The following is a 20592-nucleotide window of genomic DNA, read 5'->3' as shown; positions in this document are numbered from 1 at the left end:
AAACAATGACTCATCATAAACAAATGTTATTTTTACATCGTTACAAGGTTGATAATAAGTTTTTCTGTTGTCATTGCAATTTAACATAGGTTCAGGAATGACCTCATTTTGATGTGGAGGTTTCACTTCTGGTCTTATAGCTCAGAAGACCAAACTTTGACCATGACAGATGTTTAAAACCATTTTGCTTTTGGTAAAGCACTGAAGTGACTAAGGTTGAGGGATTGCGACCTACTTTCTTTCGGTACCGGTGCAGGGGGTTTCCTGGTTGCCCAGTTAGTTCGTATGGCACGGGTTCCTAGCCATTGACCATTCATTCCATTGATTGCTGTTTCTGCGTCCTGCAAAAATACAAATTCCATATAAAACAAAGGAATAGCATTTTTCATTGGCTGGGAGAGGTTATAAGAATGGATTTGATATCAAACATTTGTTAAGTAGAATTATATACAACACAAAAATACTGAATTCAATTATATCAAAACCCTCTATAGTGCTTAACAGCAGATAAGGAACGGACAGACAAAAAAAGTAAATTGCACATCACCATATTTAGGCAAAAGATCCTTTTCGTATTAACTTGCGAGGGCACTTATTTGCAAAATTTAAATTTGTTTACTTATTTTCTGATATCATTACTTTCAACGTTGAAATAGCATCCGCTCAGTTGCAAATTAAAGTACGTACAAATAAAACCAAGAGACAGATGTGAAATAAATACAGTAAATACACACAAAAATATGGTAATCATACACAAAAAAAAACGCAATTTACAGTGCTAAACCTTGGATCACCTAGAGATATCAAATTCTCCGATCTAAGACCACAGTAGCAGTATCGGCTAATGAGCTACAATTTGCGGAAATCAATCTACAAATAAATGTCATTAACATCCTTAACTATTTAACAGGCAATGACGAAGACTATGCTGGCTGGCTCCTGGATATAGATGCGTCGACCGTACCGGAGTCAACACTCCAAGCATGTGTTACTTTTCTATGTGTCCAGACATGCTATTCTGCCATTATATCAACATCCAAGGCTAATTTTGAAGATTGAAGATTTGAGAGTTTTCTAAACCCTTGAGTTTTATTATGATCTGTGTGAGCACTATGAAGAAGTATATTGGGGTCGTTAGGAGAATATTTATAATCTTTTTGCATTTCATGTACGAGTACATCATAATGATCTATTATGGTTCAACACCGCTTGATTGCAATTAAATTAAGACGAAGAGGCATTACCTGCATAAACCGTACAATAACACAATTATTTTTTCTTATTACTTTAAAACTGGATTCCGGAGTAGGTGTGTGTACTAATCGGTTTATGAAGAAGGCCTACCGTCTGTATGTAAATAAATCAACAAGTGTGCTATACATACATATTTCTTAATTTACGGTGAATTATTAAATTACCCACAAGGGAGCCACGCTGACACGGAAAATTTGATAAGTGATGAACGAACACGATTTTCATTAAGGGTGTATCCTGAAAGCTCAATGTTCTGATTACAATTAATAACCTTGTTATACATAACAGTACACGAACCCTTAGAGTTTTGATCAATAATTTAAACAAAAGTTATAATGATCTAATACAAATTTTTATCTCTGCTTTTTCCCTTCCATGAGACATTCTTTGTCGTTAATCACTCTTGAGGAGACTTTAAGTATTGTCAACTTGACAGAATGCAGTAGAATCACAGTATTGTCAACTTGATAAAGTCCTTACCCACTATCACCGATTGTGAACTTGATCAAATTTTTGGAAGCAAAATATTATCAACTTAAGATGAAGTCCTTTGGAGCTATCCTGCAATGTCAACTTGATAATGTCCTTTGGAACTACAAGGTTTTACACTTGATTGTATCTAAGGTGACCAGAAGGGTATGGCTCAGTCTGAGATAAGTTGATCTGGTGGCTAAGGGTCAGTCTGCGATAGGTTGACCAGGTGAGTGAAGGCTCAGTCTGAAATAAGTTGATCTGGTGGCTAAGGGTCAGTCTGAGTTATGTTGAGCAGGTGGGTGAAGGCTCAGTCTTAGATAAGTTGACCAGGCAGTTTCAGAACTTGAGTAAGGCTAAGTCTAAGTAAAGTTGACCTGGTGGATAAGTTTAAGTCTGAGTTAAGATGATCTGGTGGATAAGTCTAAGTCTGAGTTAAGATGATCTGGTGGATAAGTCTAAGTCTGAGTTAAGATGATCTAGTGGTAGAGGCTGAGTTTGAGTTAAGTTGACCAGATTGGTTAAGGCTCATTCTGAGTTAAGTTCATCGGATTGGTAAGGCCAAGACCTAGATAAGTTTACAAGGCAGTTTCAGACCATATTAGACTGGAGATGACTGGATGGGTACAACTCAGTCTTAGATGAGTTGATCAGGCAGTTTCAGACCTTGTTAGACTTGAGATGACCAGATGGGTAAAACTCAGACTGAGATAAGTTAACCAGGCATTTTCAGACCTTGTTAAGACTTGAGATGAACGGATGGGTAAAACTCAGTTTTAGATGAGTTGATCAGGCAGTTTTAGATGAGTTGATCAGGCAGTTTCAGACCTTGTTAGACTTGAGATGACTGGATGGGTACAACTCAGTTTTAGATGAGTTGATCAGGCAGTTTTAGATAAGTTAACCAGGCATTTTCAGACCTTGTTAAGACTTGAGATGACCGGACGGGTAAAACTCAGACTGAGATAAGTTAACCAGGCAGTTTCAGACTGGCGATGACCTGGTGAGTAAGGCCCAGTTAAGCTGTTCTCAGGATTTGTCTGTGGTAGACGGACCCTGACCGCCGTTTACACACATTTCGTGTCTGTGACAGACGACTTCCCAGCCCATTTCTTCCACAATGGATCTGAATTGTATGTAAATTTTGTATGTCAATACCAAATGGGTATATCGGTGCTGGCCAGAATGATTTCGCACCGAACAGCGGTCCCAAAGGGCTGGACCAACCCTGTGGAATCGAACCTCCGATGAGCACCATCAATGTAATGTCATTGGATGGTAAACAACAGCGCTCACAGCAGCTAGTCTTTAATCAGCTCCGCAACCATCCACTAATACCCTCGCGTTTGAGTCATACTGGCTGACAGACACAAATTATACTACCCCAAAATGAAGATAATGAAAATTATGGGGGCCTTGACAACAGTGTTTCACAATAAAGTGACTATTGGTTTAATTATAACAGTGACATAAATAGCCTTGATTATCTTAGCCGGTGCTCCACTAAAATGTACTAAAACGGGCATCAACCATACACTCATATTTAGTTTGATTACATTTCTCATTAAAACAAGTATAAAGGTAGCGTCTTACAAGGTCAGATTTTTTCTCACTATCGTTTCAACTTATGCTTATGTATCCTTTACCTTTTCTAAATATCAACACATTAATTGACATTTAAACTGCAGAGGAAGGATTGGTTTAAGTTTTGTTCATATAAGTGTCAAAAAGATGACAGGAAAATTTCACCGGCCATTTTACCTGAAGTCATATTGAAGTTATATCATTAGGTGTGTCACAATATGCCAAGAATGTACCATGACATATTGCAATACAGAATGGATATATTGTGATACGTATCCCAATATATTGTCATAGCAAGGATGTGCTCAATTTTATAGTAAGTTGTTGTCAGAATATTATAAACTTAATCATATATAATATGGATTACATAGATTTAAGATTTTGTCAAATTAACCATCTTTTGCAAAATTTGAACTATTAAAAGCCTGCTTTATGCTTATTGGTATATCTGTTAGAATTTGTAGTAATTAGCAAAGTTAAAACTCCAGGCAGATACATAAAAATATGCTTTTGAAAAATATTGCGATATAGCGATATTTCATCTCTGTGTTATGGTACGATATGAAATACCTGTGTATTGCGATATACCTGTTTTTACGATATATTGTGATAGCCCTATATATATTCCATATGGATACAAACCAAAAACAAGTTTAGTTTTCTTAGTCCATTTCAATCACAATATTTAGTTTGAGACGCTGTTAACCTTAACTTAACAATTTCTACATTAGTGTTGTTAAAATTAACTCAAAACACCATTCCACTTTACAGCATACACTGAGAATGTCACTTGACTTTATCCTGAAAATGTCATGTGACTTTCTATTTACACACTGAGTGTCATGTGACTTTACTGTGAGAATGTCATGTGACTTTTTATTTTCACACTGAGTGTCGTGTGACTTTACTGTGAGAATGTCATGTGACTTTTTATTTTCACACTGAGTGTCATGTGACTTTACTGTGAGAATGTCATGTGACTTTACTGTGAGAATGTCATGTGACTTAATGTTTATTAAAGTACAGTAAGCTACTTTTACTTAACAAGAGGCCCATGGGCCTTAACGGTCACCTGAGTCTATAGTATTTATTTTTGTTGTTGAAATATGTACCAATTTGAGTAAAAAAAAGTATAATGTTAACTTAACTTTGTCAGGACCATGAGCTGATCATTCCTAGACCAATTTTAAGTGAGATCGGCCTATTAGAACTTAGTAGCAAAATAGCGGCCATGGCAGCCAAATTGTATTTCTGATTGACCCGAAAAATAACAACACTTTGTCAGGACCATGATTCGATCATTCCTACAAAGTTTCAGTTCAATCGGCCAAGTAGATCTTTACTTTAAGTTTGAAATAGTTTACCAAAATGGCAGCTGTGGTGGCCATATTGGATTTCTGATCGACCTGAAAAATAACAACACTTTGTCAGGACCATGAGTCAATCATTCCTACAAAGTTTCAGTTCAATCGGCCTAGCAGAACTTGACTTTAAGTTTGAAATATGTTTTCAAAATGGTGGCCGTGGCGGCCATATTGGATTTATGATTGACCTGAAAAATAACAACACTTTGTCAGGACCATGAGTCGATCATTCCTACAAACTTTAAGTTCAATCGGTCCAGCAGAACTTGACTTTAAGTTTGAAATAGGTTTTCAAAATGGCGGCCGTGGCGGCCATATTGGATTTCTGATCGACCCGAAAAATAACAACACTTTGTCAGGACCATGAGGCGATCATTCTTATCAACTTTCAGTTCAATCGGCCCAGCAGAACTTGACTTTAAGTTTGAAATGTAAAATGTTAACGGACGACGGACGACGTACGACGGACGACGACGGACGAAAACGGATAGCAATAGGTCACTTGAGCTAAAGCTCAGGTGACCTAAAAATGGGGATTTGCAGGATCAATTATTTTTGGATTTGTTTGTGAAAACTGTGAATTAAAAATAGTCAATGCAGCGATTGCATTTCAAAGAGATCTTCAACATTGTGGAAGTGGCTTATTTTCAACCTATTGAGCTTAAATGTAGACCTATGACATAGGACCCGCCATACTGTGTCAGTGACACATTTTCCATTTGTTTATTTATTGTAGCCTACTGATAGTAAAATTGTTCCACTTTTATAAAGAGATAGGAATATAGTTAAGTACTGAGGTGTTCAATGAACTAAATCGCTACAAATTGCTGTTTGCATGACACTGTGCAATTAAAATGACATTCAGAGTCCTTAAAACGCTTATTTACAACAAGTCAATAATGTTAGATACTTCATAAAGTTGCCCGTGTTATGTATTTCTGAATGATTAATGAATAAAACCTTTATCAAGTTATAAAAATGATTGTTTGGTGTTAATTACTCATATCAAGCTGAACGGGTATATAAGTACAGAAAGATGGCGATGCGACTGGCCGATTACTCTCAGAATTTCAAGGAAAGGTGACAATATTTACACAAAATGTATTTGTATTTATTTTCTTTCAGAAACATAACTTCTACATGAATAGCAGAAAATCAGTGCAATACAAAATGTCTGTTTTAAATTAAATGGCAAGAGGTCTAAGGATGTGTATAGTGGTTCATTAACTGCTCATTGATCCCCTACAAAATCTGCCTTACACCAAACTTCTCAGCTGGTCTTGTCACCATAAGTAAACACCAGTTTATATCCCAAAACATGTTAATGTGTCTCTTGTTGTTTTGATTGAAAATCAATGGCTAAAGCTGGAATATGGATTACCACCAACATGGCGCCGGTTGACCGTAGGTGACCATTACTGCCCCGTGTGAGCTAAGCTCTGGGAAGATAACTGATGAGGTTAGGAGGAGGAAAGCCCCTGTACAACTTGTGTCGAGATTGACAACACTTCCGCCATCTCTGGCCCGATGTAACACTGGTTGAGCTGTTGGATTTGCCAACATGGACCATTAATCATTCACTTTGCAACTAGCCAGGGAGTTCACCGATCCTGTGGCAGGACTGTAACCATCTTTCACCATTGACGCTTCCTCCCCCGAGAGATTGTGCTCGTCAAAGAGTGTGGACAGACACAATACTCGCGTCCACTAACTTTCCTGATATCCAATCATTAATACGACAGGAAAGTCTAATCCTTTAATTCCGCCGATTTGTCCTCATTTTGGCCATTAAATAAGCTATCTTACATTGATACCTGCTAAAAATAAATCTCTCATCAATTTTGCTTGCATTTAGCGAGATTCTCTTTGGAATACTGCTAACTTGTTTTGTTTGAACTACATGAACTTACAAGAAAATGAATGTAAAATAAAAAAAAACTTCTCCTTGTTTGCCATTTTTCGCTATCATTTTGTAACTCAAAAATTGTTCAAAGGCTATATTTATATGGAGGTAGTTGAATATAAGTGTATTTTGTTTTAGGACTACGGAATTTGCCAAAAAAAAGAATTTGGACAGGGAACTCTCTGCATGAACTCTATCAGCACACCACCAACCAGGTAACCTGGTCAAGCTATCAATACCAAGATCATAAATTTTGTTTACTTTTAATAAGTCTTTGCCAGGCAAGTTATACGCTACCTTATCTGGATACGCTTTAGTTTGGTGTCAACGAAACGTAAGTGGTGGCGCAGTGAATATCGTCCTTGCCCTTCACGAAGGCGGCTGGGGTTCGATTCCCCAATCCGATGTGAAAAAGTTTGGGGTCACCTGCCTGACCATATGGATTTCTCAGGGTACTTTGGTTTTCTCCAACATTAAGTGTGCTAACAGCCGGGCCAACAAGAGTGATTTATATCAGTTTCATAATTGTTGGGGTTTTTTTGTGTTTTTTTTTTCAATTGAAAAAATACTATACTGTATGTTGACTGGTTTCAAAATCTCCCGTTCCAAGAAAGTTGACATGAGGACATGAGTTCGAGTATGCAGAGATCCTGAAGAACATTAGTCTAGGACTTGAATATTTGACTTTAAACTCTTGATAAACACTCCATCCTAAACTGAACTGTCTGATTCCACTACTGAAGTGACTACAACCAATCTACTCTCCTCGTAGTGCCGCCCTCATATGAGCCCCGCTGTCGCTGGGACATGTAAAGCTCAAACAAACAACACACTCCTCATGGTGAAGTGTAAATAAATTGGATTACAGGTACTTACTGTTTTTTTAACGAATGAGACAAAACCATATCCTTTGGATTTCAATGTCTGGGGGTCTCGGATGATTTTGCAGTCACTAGAAAAGAAAACAGATTGTAAAAATTCAAAAATATACAAACAAACAAAATATTAAGGATTTTCATTTCAAACATCTTACTGAATCTCTATATTTGCAATCATCAAAATTGAATAATTACTAAACATCAAGTTTTTCATAACATGTAAAGTTCATTTTTCATGAAGTAATAATAAATATTTTAATATGTTAGTGAGCCTATTAGCATCCATCACTTGTTTTCCATAGAAAGGATTTTCAAGACCATTTGTCTCCCTTGGGCGAGTTCTCCAGCCCAACATACAAGAACAGAATGCTTCCATCAGCAGGACTAAACTCCCTTCTACTGGGAGCAGATAATGGATGCTTAAATTGGTAAACAATTCACGAAGAAGATAGTTATTGTGATGCATAACTGAAATGGAAATTTTTCACATTAAACATTATCTGGTTTTACCAAATATAGTTATACACATGTTTGTTTTTTAAACTCAACACCTCAGGGCCATACCTTTTATAGAATCTATAAAAATGAAGCAATCAGTAGAATAAATAAGTACAGTAGTCTAAAGATAGGATGAATTCAAACTTCTAGATATAAACAAACTTGTCTAAAGCGACACTTGAAGCGGAATTAGGAAACTGTTGTATAAGTTGCATGAATTGGGTTCTAACAATTATGTTTAGTTTATACTGATTTTTTTTGTCCCAAATTTGTGCCTGATTTACCAACTCAGGGGAGGTAACGGAAGATTTTTTGAAGAATTTGTAGATTTTTTTACCAGCAAAAATGTGCACATTTGTCCTGATCTTTAAAAGGTGGAAGAAAACTTAACTTTTACAAGACAGGAGGTTTTTAACATAGCGGGTCGCTCAGACACATTTCAAATATATATAGAAAACATACTTGTAAAAAAACAAAAACAAAACCGACCTTACAACTGTTGCTATATTAAATGTATAAGATACGTCCAACACAAAATATTCAGTTAAGATGTCAATTTCAGAAAAAGAGTTAAATGCTGAATCAAATAAAGGGAATGTATCAAGAACCTGTTCTTCCTTTAGCGCAATAATAAAATACTTCTTTTTAATTCTTGGCACAATTTCAGAACTTCCCTACTAAAAATTTAAGTCAAGACTCGTTCATTATAATGTCTTAAATGAACAAATGCTAGCGTTATTTCACCACACAAAGCATTTTCAATTTACAAATTGAAAGTTAGACCTTGCACACTGGGGAAACAGTTCAAGGTCCCCTCTTGTGGTAGTTTGACAGCTGCCAACTTAACGTCACTATTTATAAAGAATTTTAAGGTCTAAAAAGATTGTCTTTCTATGTGCGTTCCCATGGGAACACTAAATGTCACATGGTCTAATTGTATCCAACTAAAATCCTTATTAATGAGAAAAAATTGTCTTTTTGTGACTGTTGAATGGAAGAATTGTCATTCCTAAGAATAAATAAATAAATAAATAAAAAAATTCAAATCATCATGACCAAAATTCAAAAAGCTGAAGTGATGATGAACTAGCTGTTATACTTGTGTAAAATAATTGAGGATAGCTAGTGACAATAAATTGTATGAAGAGCTGTTTTGACATTGGCAATGTTATGGATGGTTCACAGCAATCTGATGAATGTCATGTGTCAATGATGCAACGAACTGTTACACAAAAACGTTATAATTGTCGTATGTCAATGAACTGTTACACAAAAACATTATGATTGTCGTATGTCAATGGACAGTTACACAAAAACCTTATGGTTGTCGTATGTCAATAAACTGTTACACAAAAACCTTATGATTGTCGTATGTCAATGAGCAGTTACACAAAAACCTTATGATTGTCGTACGTCAATGAACTGTTACACAAAAACCTTATGGGTGGCGTATGTCAATGAACTGTTACACAAAAACCTTACGATTGTCGTATGTCAATGAACTGTTACACACAAACCTTATGATTGTCGTATGTCAATGAACCGTTACACAAAAACCTTATGATTGTCGTATGCCAATGAACTGTTACACAAAAACCTTATGACTGTCGTATGTCAATGAACTGTTACACAAAATCCTTATGATTGTCGTATGTCAATAAACTGCTACACAAAAACCTTATGGTTGTCGTATGTCAATAAACTGTTACACCAAAACCTTATGATTGTCGTATGTCAATGGACCGTTACACAACAACCTTATGATTGTCGTATGTCAATGGACCGTTACAAAAAAACCTTATGATTGTCGTATGTCAATGCACTGTTACACAAAAGCCTTATGATTGTCGTATGTCAATAAACAGTTACACAAAAACCTTATGATTGTCTTATGTCAATGAACTGTTACACAAAAACCTGATGATTGTCGTATGTCAATGAACTGTTACACAGAAACCTTATGATTGTCGTATGTCAATAAACTGATACACAAAAACCTTATGATTGTCGTATGTAAATAAACTGTTACAAAAAAACCTTATGATTGTCGTATGTCAATGGACCGTTACAAAAAAACCTTATGATTGTCGTATGTCAATGAGCAGTTACACAAAAACCTTATGATTGTCGTATGTCAACGAACAGTTACACAAAAACCTTATGATTGTCGTATTTCAATGAACAGTTACACAAAATCCTTATGATTGTCGTATGTCAATAAACTGCTACACAAAAACCTTATGGTTGTCGTATGTCAATAAACTGTTACACCAAAACCTTATGATTGTCGTATGTCAATGGACCGTTACACAACAACCTTATGATTGTCGTATGTCAATGGACCGTTACACAAAAGCCTTATGATTGTGGTATGTCAATGAACAGTTACAAAAAAACCTTATGATTGTCGTATGTCAATAAACTGTTAGACAAAAACCTTATGATTGTCGTATGTCAATGTACTGTTACACAAAAACCTTATGATTGTCGCATGTCAATGAACTGTTACACAAAAACCTTACGATTGTCGTATGTCAATGAACTGTTACACTAAAACCTTATGATTGTCGTATGTCAATGAACCGTTACACAAAAACCTTATGATTGTCGTATCTCAATAAACTGTTACACAAAAACCTTATGATTGTCTTATGTCAATGAACTGTTACACAAAAACCTGATGATTGTCGTATGTCAATGAACTGTTACACTAAAACCTTATGATTGTCGTATGTCAATGAGCTGTTACACAAAAACCTTATGATTGTCGTATTTCAATGAACAGTTACACAAAATCCTTATGATTGTCGTATGTCAATAAACTGTTAGACAAAAACCTTATGATTGTCGTATGTCAATAAACTGCTACACAAAAACCTTATGGTTGTCGTATGTCAATAAACTGTTACACAAAAGCCTTATGATTGTCGCATGTCAATGAACTGTTACACAAAAACCTTATGGTTGTCGTATGTCAATAAACTGTTACACCAAAACCTTATGATTGTCGTATGTCAATGGACCGTTACACAAAAGCCTTATGATTGTGGTATGTCAATGAACAGTTACAAAAAAACCTTATGATTGTCGTATGTCAATAAACAGTTACACAAAAACCTTATGATTGTCGTATTTCAATGAACAGTTACACAAAATCCTTATGATTGTCGTATGTCAATAAACTGTTACACAAAAACCTTATGATTTTCGTATGTCAATGAACTGTTACACAAAAGCCTTATGATTGTCTTATGTTAATGGACCGTTACACAAAAACCTTATGATTGTCGTATTTCAATGAACAGTTACACAAAATCCTTATGATTGTCGTATGTCAATAAACTGTTACACCAAAACCTTATGATTGTCGTATGTCAATGGACCGTTACACAACAACCTTATGATTGTCGTATGTCAATGGACCGTTACACAAAAGCCTTATGATTGTGGTATGTCAATGAACAGTTACAAAAAAACCTTATGATTGTCGTATGTCAATGGACCGTTACACAAAAGCCTTATGATTGTGGTATGTCAATGAACAGTTACAAAAAAACCTTATGATTGTCGTATGTCAATAAACAGTTACTCAAAAACCTTATGATTGTCGTATGTCAATGTACTGTTACACAAAAACCTTATGATTGTCGCATGTCAATGAACTGTTACACAAAAACCTTACGATTGTCGTATGTCAATGAACTGTTACACAGAAACCTTATGATTGTCGTATGTCAATAAACTGTTACAAAAAACCTTAAGATTGTCGTATGTCAACGAACAGTTACACAAAAACCTTATGATTGTCGTATTTCAATGAACAGTTACACAAAATCCTTATGATTGTCGTATGTCAATAAACTGCTACACAAAAACCTTATGGTTGTCGTATGTCAATGAACTGTTACACAAAAGCCTTATGATTGTCGTATGTCAATAAACTGTTACACAAAACCCTTATGATTGTCGTATGTCAATAAACAGTTACTCAAAAACCTTATGATTGTCGTATGTCAATGGACCGTTACAAAAAAACCTTATGATTGTCGTATGTCAATGTACTGTTACACAAAAACCTTATGATTGTCGTCTGTCGATGAACAGTTATCCAAAAACCTTATGATTGTCGTATGTCAATAAACTGTTACACAAAAGCCTTATGATTGTCGTATGTCAATAAACTGTTAGACAAAAACCTTATGATTGTCGTATGTCAATGAACTGTTACACAAAAGCCTTATGATTGTCGTATGTTAATGGACCGTTACACAAAAACCTTATGATTGTCGTATGTCAATGAACAGTTACACAAAAGCCTTATATGATTGTCGTATGTCAATGAACTGTTACACAAAAACCTTATGATTGTCGTATGTCAATGAACTGTTACACAAAAACCTTATGGTTGTCGTATGTCAATGAACAGTTACACAAAAACCTTATGATTGTCATATGTCAATGAACTGTTACACAAAAACCTTATGGTTGTCGTATGTCAATGAACTGTTACACAAAAACCTTATGATTGTCATATGTCAATGAACTGTTGTTAACACCACGAAATGAACCATGAATAATCTGAATGCAACATTCGGAGGAATATTGTATTGTACTGTGAACATCACACAGATGTATAATGTGTTAATGAACAGATAAAGGAATACTCAATGTACAGAGACATAGACACTTTCAATGAACAGACAAACACTTTCAATGAATGGACTGATGAACACTTTCATTGAACAGATTGATGAACAATTTCAATGAACAGACACACACTTTATATGAACAGACAAACACTTTCAATGAATGGACTGATGAACACTTTCATTGAACAGATTGATGAACAATTTCAATGAACAGACAAACACTTTATTTGAACAGATACACACTTTCAATGAATGGACTGATGAACACTTTCATTGAACAGATTGATGAACAATTTCAATGAACAGACACACACTTTCAAGGAACAGACAAACACTTTCAATGAACATATGGATAAACTCATTCCATGAACAGACTGATGAACACTGTCAATGGTCAGATACATGAACACTTTCAATGAACAGATTAAAACAGGTCAATGAAGACTTTCTCCCTGACAAACAAACTTAGCTGTACACTTGTGCAACGGCATATACCAAGGAAGAGGCCACTTTCAATTAAACTGTTGTTTCTGCTGACAAACTACAGACTGAGCTCCATATGATGCCAGGGGAGGTTTACATAAACCAATATTGCAGTATGGACGTGTCTGGGAGTCCAATGATATCCCAGACATCCTCCTAGGAGGGGGGTTAGTAACGTTAATATAGCATGATTGGGTCCAGATGAAAAGATTATGTCACAGAAAAAATAGTGCTAGATACTCCTAGTCGACAGGGCTAAATATAAACCAATATGACTGCCCCCTGCAGCTATATTGAGAAATCAATCTGGGACAGTTTCAAGAATGATCTCTTTATTATATACCCTAACCTACATTATTGCACCATCAAGAATGATCTCTTTATCATATACCCTAACCTACATTATTGCACCATGTGGCGCAAGATCGTTTGAGTTCTAAAATACGCCAATACAGCAAATAAGTGTCGCTGAGCCTAAACACAGCGCTGTTAGTGCTTCATGTTAAACACAAGACGGACAGCACTGCAGGACACCTCTTGGGACCAGAATGCTATAAATAAACCAATATTAGTTTAACAAGAGGACTGCAGAAAGCTGGTGATGATCCTGGCCTGCGATGACAGCGATCAACCCCCACATTCTCAACAGACATTACCCAGCTCCATGGGTTGGAAATTCACAAGAAACAACGGCATCTTTATAGCCGTTCGCGGACTTAAACAGACAATGGCTACTGTTGCTACGGACATCTGGACATGTCACTTGGGAACACTGACTGTACCATACACACTTGTGGCTGTGGCAATGTCAGCTCGGAAAAGTAGCGCTGGATTAGGACAGGATCAGCGGCGACTTGAAACATGTCTACACCCGTTAAATCAAGTAGGAAAACTGTTTAACAACAAGATGGATCGGCCAACAACCTTAGATACTACAACAGGGCCCTTGGCATGGCGGCGAGTCAGCTTAACACTGGGGGACCAACTTTTTACCATTCAAAACTGTTTAATTTATTCAGCTTTTTTCAAGTCCCTGTCGGATACTCATTAAAAATCATCACCGAGACACAAGTCTACAGAAAACAGTTACTAGCTTCCTTTCTTTCTGTTTGAACTATATTTTTTCAAACCAAACAGTGATGTCAAGCTTATAGCACGGAGCCACTGCCGAGATTATCTTGCCGAGCTGCCATTTGTCTAGTACTGTCCCCCCAGTCAGGCCTGCAGTTAACATTACTCCCTATAGAGTCAGTGCCTGTTGTGATTGACACAACCGATCAAGGCAAACCAGCACCACCGAAACAAATGGAAACATTCGTTACCAGGTGTACGGGGAACTCGTAAACAATCGGCTTCAAACCCAGAATGTATGTCTCACATTAACAGGCAAAATTCAGGTCAGAGATTCCAGTCAGGCTCTCCGTCTTGAACACACGTTTTTACTAACACAGGTTGGTTAAGATTAAATGAATTCCATTGAAGTCCCTGAGCTAGCTCTAACTTACAAAATTAAATGTGTAAGTGTTCCTGCAGACAAGAAAATAAGAAATAATCACAAAACTAAAAGACAATTCAACGACCGTATCTGTTATGGTGGCCTCGCTGGCTCTAGTGATGACTAAGTACCACCGTCATCTAAAAACGTTCATCATCAACAACCCACTTAAGGTGAGCTGTTTGACCTTTACCCAAGTTCACCTCAAAACTCTGGTTCCTTACCTCCATCCAAAGTCTATAATGGTGTTTTCTCACGTCTTACCTAACTATATACAGGGATATCCTTTATCTCAGTTTTCAGTAAATGTAACTGTATTCTTTACCGCAATCCTAGGTATATGTCATCACCTCCCTTACCTCGATCCTAGGTATATGTCAACATGTACCTTACCTCGATCCTAGGTATATGTCAACATGTTCCTTACCTCAATCCTAGGTATATGTCAACACCTTACCGTTAATCCTAGGCCTAAATGTAGGTAACCATGACACCTAAACTCACTTTTAAACATATATTGACGTGTTTATCACTATAAATGATCACCAGCATCCTTGGTTATTACAGCTTACATCAGAGCTCTTTCATTCCATATGTACACATTTGTTTTGTCACCTCAAATGAAGTTAAGTAAAAACCCATCAGCAATGTATTGAAAATGTAAGTGGGCAGTAAAAGCTGACAATACAGTAACCTAACCGAGTACTGTAAAAACAAAACAAAATCATCGTGACTCAAAATTCAAAAAGCTGACGTGATGGTGAACAACCTTTTATAATTGTGTAAAATAATTGAGGAAAATTAATGTCAATAAACTGTATGAAGAGCTACTAGTTGTAGACATCCCATTGAAGCGTGCGAGGCATGAGAGGTGAGAGAGAGGGGTGAGGATTACGTAACAAGCCACCCCACACTCACGGGCCTTTATGGCTACCGTGCATGTGAGAATCACATGAAGCATTGAGAGACCTCGCAGCCTGGAAGATTCTCTACCACCTAGTTTTTCATGAATACAAACATTGCCTGCCGAGAGTCTATCAAGGTACCCCAAACGACATTGCAGTGTTATAATTCATGCCTAATTTGACACAGCGACAATGCTTTTATCCTTGTAATTAATTAGCATAGCGACTAACATTAGCCAGTCTGATTCCGTCCTTCACAACAATTACAATGGAAATAGTGTCAAAATCGTGTCAACTTTGTCTTAAAAGTGACAGCTCTGATGTTACATGGCGCAGAAAAGATAGCGAAACAGAACTTGTCGGAAGTTGCCATTTTAGCAGCATTTCCCTGTAGCCCCGGCTCTCGTATTTGCAGCTATAATAAAGCCTGGCTGTAGAAGGATTTATAGGGATTCCACTAGTTTACTGTGTTCCCCCACTGTTCCAGGCCAGTTCCCTGACGGAAGCTATGCCACAAATATTCTCCGCACATTTGGCAACGGAAGCATTCATCTTTTTGGTTCTCTCAACAAATATCCAACGTCAAGAGGTTCAGTAACGGTAACAGTCAAATACCCGGAAAGAGGTTATTGTTTTTGCAGCGAATATTTATATATATATATAAAAAAAAAATGAAAGCATCGGAGGCAGATTTCAAACCTGAGGCATATCCTGTAAAAACGAGGACTGTGTGTTCCTCCGGGATATCGCAGAGGCCATTGATTTAGACGTTATCTTCAGATTCTGTCCAAAAACGTTTGGTGGGTACTGGGGCATAAGACTGATAATACAGTGTGTTCATACTCCAAATCGCTAGGATCGCACCTGTGACCGAACAATTCTCACTAACACGGAATCATGGTTTTTTTCTGGGACTCCTAAGATATCTAACACTAAAAATAAAAAAGCCATCTTGATATTGCAGGACGGAGCAGCTATGAAACAAGACAGAAGGCCAGAACCCCGTGAGATTTATGGCCTTCAGTGATGGTCTGAGCATTGCTTCATGGAAAAAGCTGAAAATTAATTTCCGTTGGAGTTTTCTTAAGGAATAAACGGTAAGGATTTATTGCAAAGTGTCCAAAGCCATCTGCCTATTTAGACGACCATAAATCATCCCCTTACGGAGCCGAGCTACTGTTTTCTGCTGACACAAACCCATAAGCAATGTGTTGATGCAGAGTTATAAGGTTAGATATAAATAGCTGTATCAACCCCCCCTAGCTTTCATTGAACTTTTTTTTTTTATTTAAGATCCAATCTATTTTTTGTCTTAAAAGTTTCTTCTCCCCTACCCTTCCAGATTTAAATTTCTTACTTCTTATTTTGACCTGATTTTACCGGCCATCACGATTATTAATGGAGCGATACAAACTGGAGGTTTGTGTTTTAGCCTATATATGTTGTAGGGGTTATAATTATACAGGAGATTCTGCCATTTGTTCAAAGATCCGTCTGTGGTCACTACAATTAATGCCTGTGAAAAATGAATTACACATTATTGATTTAGAATGGAAGACAATGAAAAATATGTTTTGGTGTGTTTTATAGCACGCAGGGCCATAGAGGTGAGGCTGACGGCCATCTGTATTACGTACTTGTCATACGGGTCCAGCATCACGGAGTGGGGGACTTATATGGGCACCCTGTCAGTTGGCTCACACCGATTCTAGATAAATTGTATTGGGTGAGACACGGCCGATATCAACGACATACCAATGTTTGCTTGCAACAATCGTCTTCTCCTGATAGTCAGCAGAACATTTGTTGGTGTCAAAGCCGCTATATATCAATCAGGATAGAAATAAAATGCCGCCAGTCTCTCCATTCAGCATACATACAGTATCACACAACAACAGCTCCTGTCACTCCGAAGGCTTTGGTATCCACCGAAACGAAAGCATATCTTGGAACTCATTCCCGGTTTGATTTTCAATGATGCTTCACTGGATTTGATTTTCCGTTCGTAAATTATATAACCCATCATATTTAATATCCTATTGTCATTAAAACAGCATTAAACATAATAATGGATTCTAGTTAACAATAGAAAGTCCTGTGTTTTATCAAGACTACCGTACGTTACATATGAGCTGATCTCACCAATACATAGGATTCCTCTATAAAAAAAGTTATTTACCACAGTAGATATTCACATCAGGCAGTACATATAGCATTAAGATGTTTAACTATAAACAATGACGTATTTTTAAAAGGGCCACCTTCCTTAAGGAATCCGGGGACACTACCTTTGAGCCAAAAATATCTCCACATCATAATACAGGGTCAAGTCCCAGGTCGAGTCTAAAGAAAAAACTAATGATTATAATAAAAATTAATAAAATGATATTTGATAAAAAAAAAAAAAAAAATCAAACAAAAAAGCCAGTCTCTGTACATATATATATATATTATAGGTAACTCTAAACAAAAATATCAAAAAGATAAAAAGGTAAGAGCAGAAAACAAAATCAAACAAAAAGAAGAAATAAATGAAAATGGATGAACCTCATTCTCACCCCACTTTAACCCCAATAGACTCTGCCAAAATCTATCCAAGACCAGCCTATTGAGGGGTGATGGGTGGAGAAGGGTAGGTACTTTGTAAACATGACAGCTGAAGTTTCCTTTGCTAAATATAGAAGCTACATAAACATAGGAGAGAAATAAAACCCGGTAAACGACTGAAATAATGCAAAAAAACAAAAAAGGATCAAATCCTTATCAGTAAAATACAAACCAAAGTTTATGAATGAGGGCTCTAGGGACTGGTTTTACGTATACAGCTAAATACCAGAGTCTTTATGTACAAAACTCTGCATCAAATCCATATACTAGGCTCCACTAATCAAGGCAAGTTGTAATCGCCATAGAGACCAGGCAGAAAGATCAAAGTAAGCTAGGGCATGAATATTCATGACAAATTTACTAACATGAAGATGAAGGAATAAAGTCTACATGTATTCTGAACATAAAAAACCCCAGCTTTACCTTGGCACCCCTGTGATTCCATAATTGACTCTCTTTCATTCTGTTCTTGGTGAGTCTAAATGGGAGCTTGAGGGGTGACAGGGCTATACCAACTATGTGTAAAAGTTTGGGGTAAATATACTCAAACAGATGTAGTTATATATAGGCATAGTAGCAAAAAGTTTTACTTGGGGAAATTTGATGAAAAAAAAAAAAGTAAATGTAAAAGAAAAATATACATATGTATCCAGTGATTTCAATATTGGGAAATATATCCATCACTGCATGGTTTTCCATATAATAATAATTAGGAAAGAAGTCTGTAATTGAAATGCAAAAAAAAAGTATATAAATATATGAAAAGTAATGCAATAATAATGAAAAAGGCATACATAGCCTGGCTACTGCCTGAGAACACTGGCGAAACCCGTGTTTCCCTGGAAACCATCGGGTGCAGACACGTCTTCATGTAATGCTGTTAAGCAAAGGACAGGAATGATATTACAGGTTATGACTACTTTTGCCTGGTATTACAAGTTATGACTAACATTGCCTGGTATTACAACTTAGGACTCCTTTTTCCTGGCATTACACATTATTATTATTTTTGCCTGGTATTACATGTTATCATTACTTTTGCCTGGTATTACATTAAACTAAACTAAGTCCAGAAAATGTTAAACCATTTTGCTTTACATGATCAAAACAGCGATAAGTTCGTCTATAACTAAGTTGTACTGTGCCAATTCCTATATAACGTGTAAAAAAAGACTTAATTTTACTTCCCTTTTAAAAATGTACTACTGGTGACACTATCATCTATAGAGCTTTCTGCAGTTCCTTGTGACAGAATCCATAATTATTCCAACAGTGCAACTTAAATACAGCATTTCAAAAAGTTAAATGTTTGGCAGATAATGAGCACTTTTCCTGATCTGTACTACCTGGTTCAGGACTTTACCAGGTATGAGACAACTGTCTCGACAGTGCTGGAACAAACCACGTGGGGAGGTCAAGCTCTGTATTGGCCACTTTTACCACTAAAGCAGCCAGTTAAGCTCTCTAAAAATAAAATTCCTTCAATATCTTTAAATACTGTTCTACATAAAGGCATATATACAAAATAATGGCTTTTCAGTCTAACAATCCCATATTTACAGTCAGTGTTAGGACCATCAATAACTGACTGTAATATATTTACAGATTACAGCAGGCCAAAGTACCCCAACCTTTTTCAGAGGCTGGGAAATACCATCTTGGCCCACCACGTAACTGTGCTATAGATGTTAGCCTGCCTGGTATATATATTGGTTTTAAGCCGATACCCTGCAATAGATACACTTGCGGACATGACATTGTCCAAGCGTCCCCTGCGGACAACGAATGCCACAATAGTGTAGAGCCATTGCCCCGAATCCTGTGCAGGTGACGGCCAAGGATTGACTTAGCGCCTACAGCGCTATTACAGCTAGGACCCTAGAGGCCAGCTCTGGTGTCCGCGCAGATATTTCCCAGGCTAAAAAATTACCCCACAAAAACTTAATTCTGATCCTATCACTGGCTAGCTTTATACATAGCCAATGCATCCATATCATCTTAACCGTCGAAATTCCAATTTTAAGAAATTTTTCGATTTTAATGCAACTGATAAATCAAACACAGAATTTTGATACTTCATTAGAGCTAGCCATTCTCTTGACAAAGGAACGCTGAACATTCATTTAGAAATTGCTTGGAGAGGCGTACTCTTACTGCCAGTGGTCACCACTGCCTGGCCGCAGCTTGGCGGTGAAAATTGTCTTGATTGAAACTAAGGCCATCTTTCTTGGGAAGAATTGATTGGTAAATGTTATTTACTTGCCACAGAATCTAGCTATCTATCTACACCCCAACGCTGGGCCATTGTTTTACCAACAAGAGGTTTCAGTTCCATATTGGATATTCCGTGTGCTTGCTAGTAAATCTGTCTGATGTTCTGATAAATTATATGCATTTTTATATACAGTATGTATTTGTCAGGCCCACTGTCCTCCGTTTGTGATCATATCCTTTTCTTAATCATTTCCTGAATGGCTGATAGTTGTCCCACCGGGATCTGT

The 20592-nt window shown here is 36.8% G+C and overlaps 1 protein-coding gene across 10 annotated transcripts in view; it reads right to left on the bottom strand.

Moving 5' to 3' along the window:
* LOC110462155 (nucleolysin TIAR-like) overlaps positions 1–20592 on the bottom strand; it is a 290371-nt gene that overhangs the window by 26834 nt on the left and 242945 nt on the right. For all 10 annotated transcript variants that reach the window (XR_002464240.1, XR_002464241.1, XR_002464243.1 and 7 more), the window contains 2 exons: positions 7453–7528; positions 236–341 (listed from right to left, as the gene is read on the bottom strand). Coding sequence is in view for 3 of the 10 variants with exons in the window: in XM_021516014.1 (XP_021371689.1) it covers positions 236–341; positions 7453–7528 (182 nt within the window). In the remaining 7 variants the exon portion in view is untranslated. The remainder of the gene's footprint in view (positions 1–235; positions 342–7452; positions 7529–20592) is intronic.

Source organism: Mizuhopecten yessoensis, unplaced genomic scaffold, assembly GCF_002113885.1.
Source record: "Mizuhopecten yessoensis strain PY_sf001 unplaced genomic scaffold, ASM211388v2 scaffold1429, whole genome shotgun sequence".
NCBI lineage: Eukaryota > Metazoa > Mollusca > Bivalvia > Pectinida > Pectinidae > Mizuhopecten > Mizuhopecten yessoensis.
This window is presented reverse-complemented; position numbering and strand designations above follow the sequence as displayed.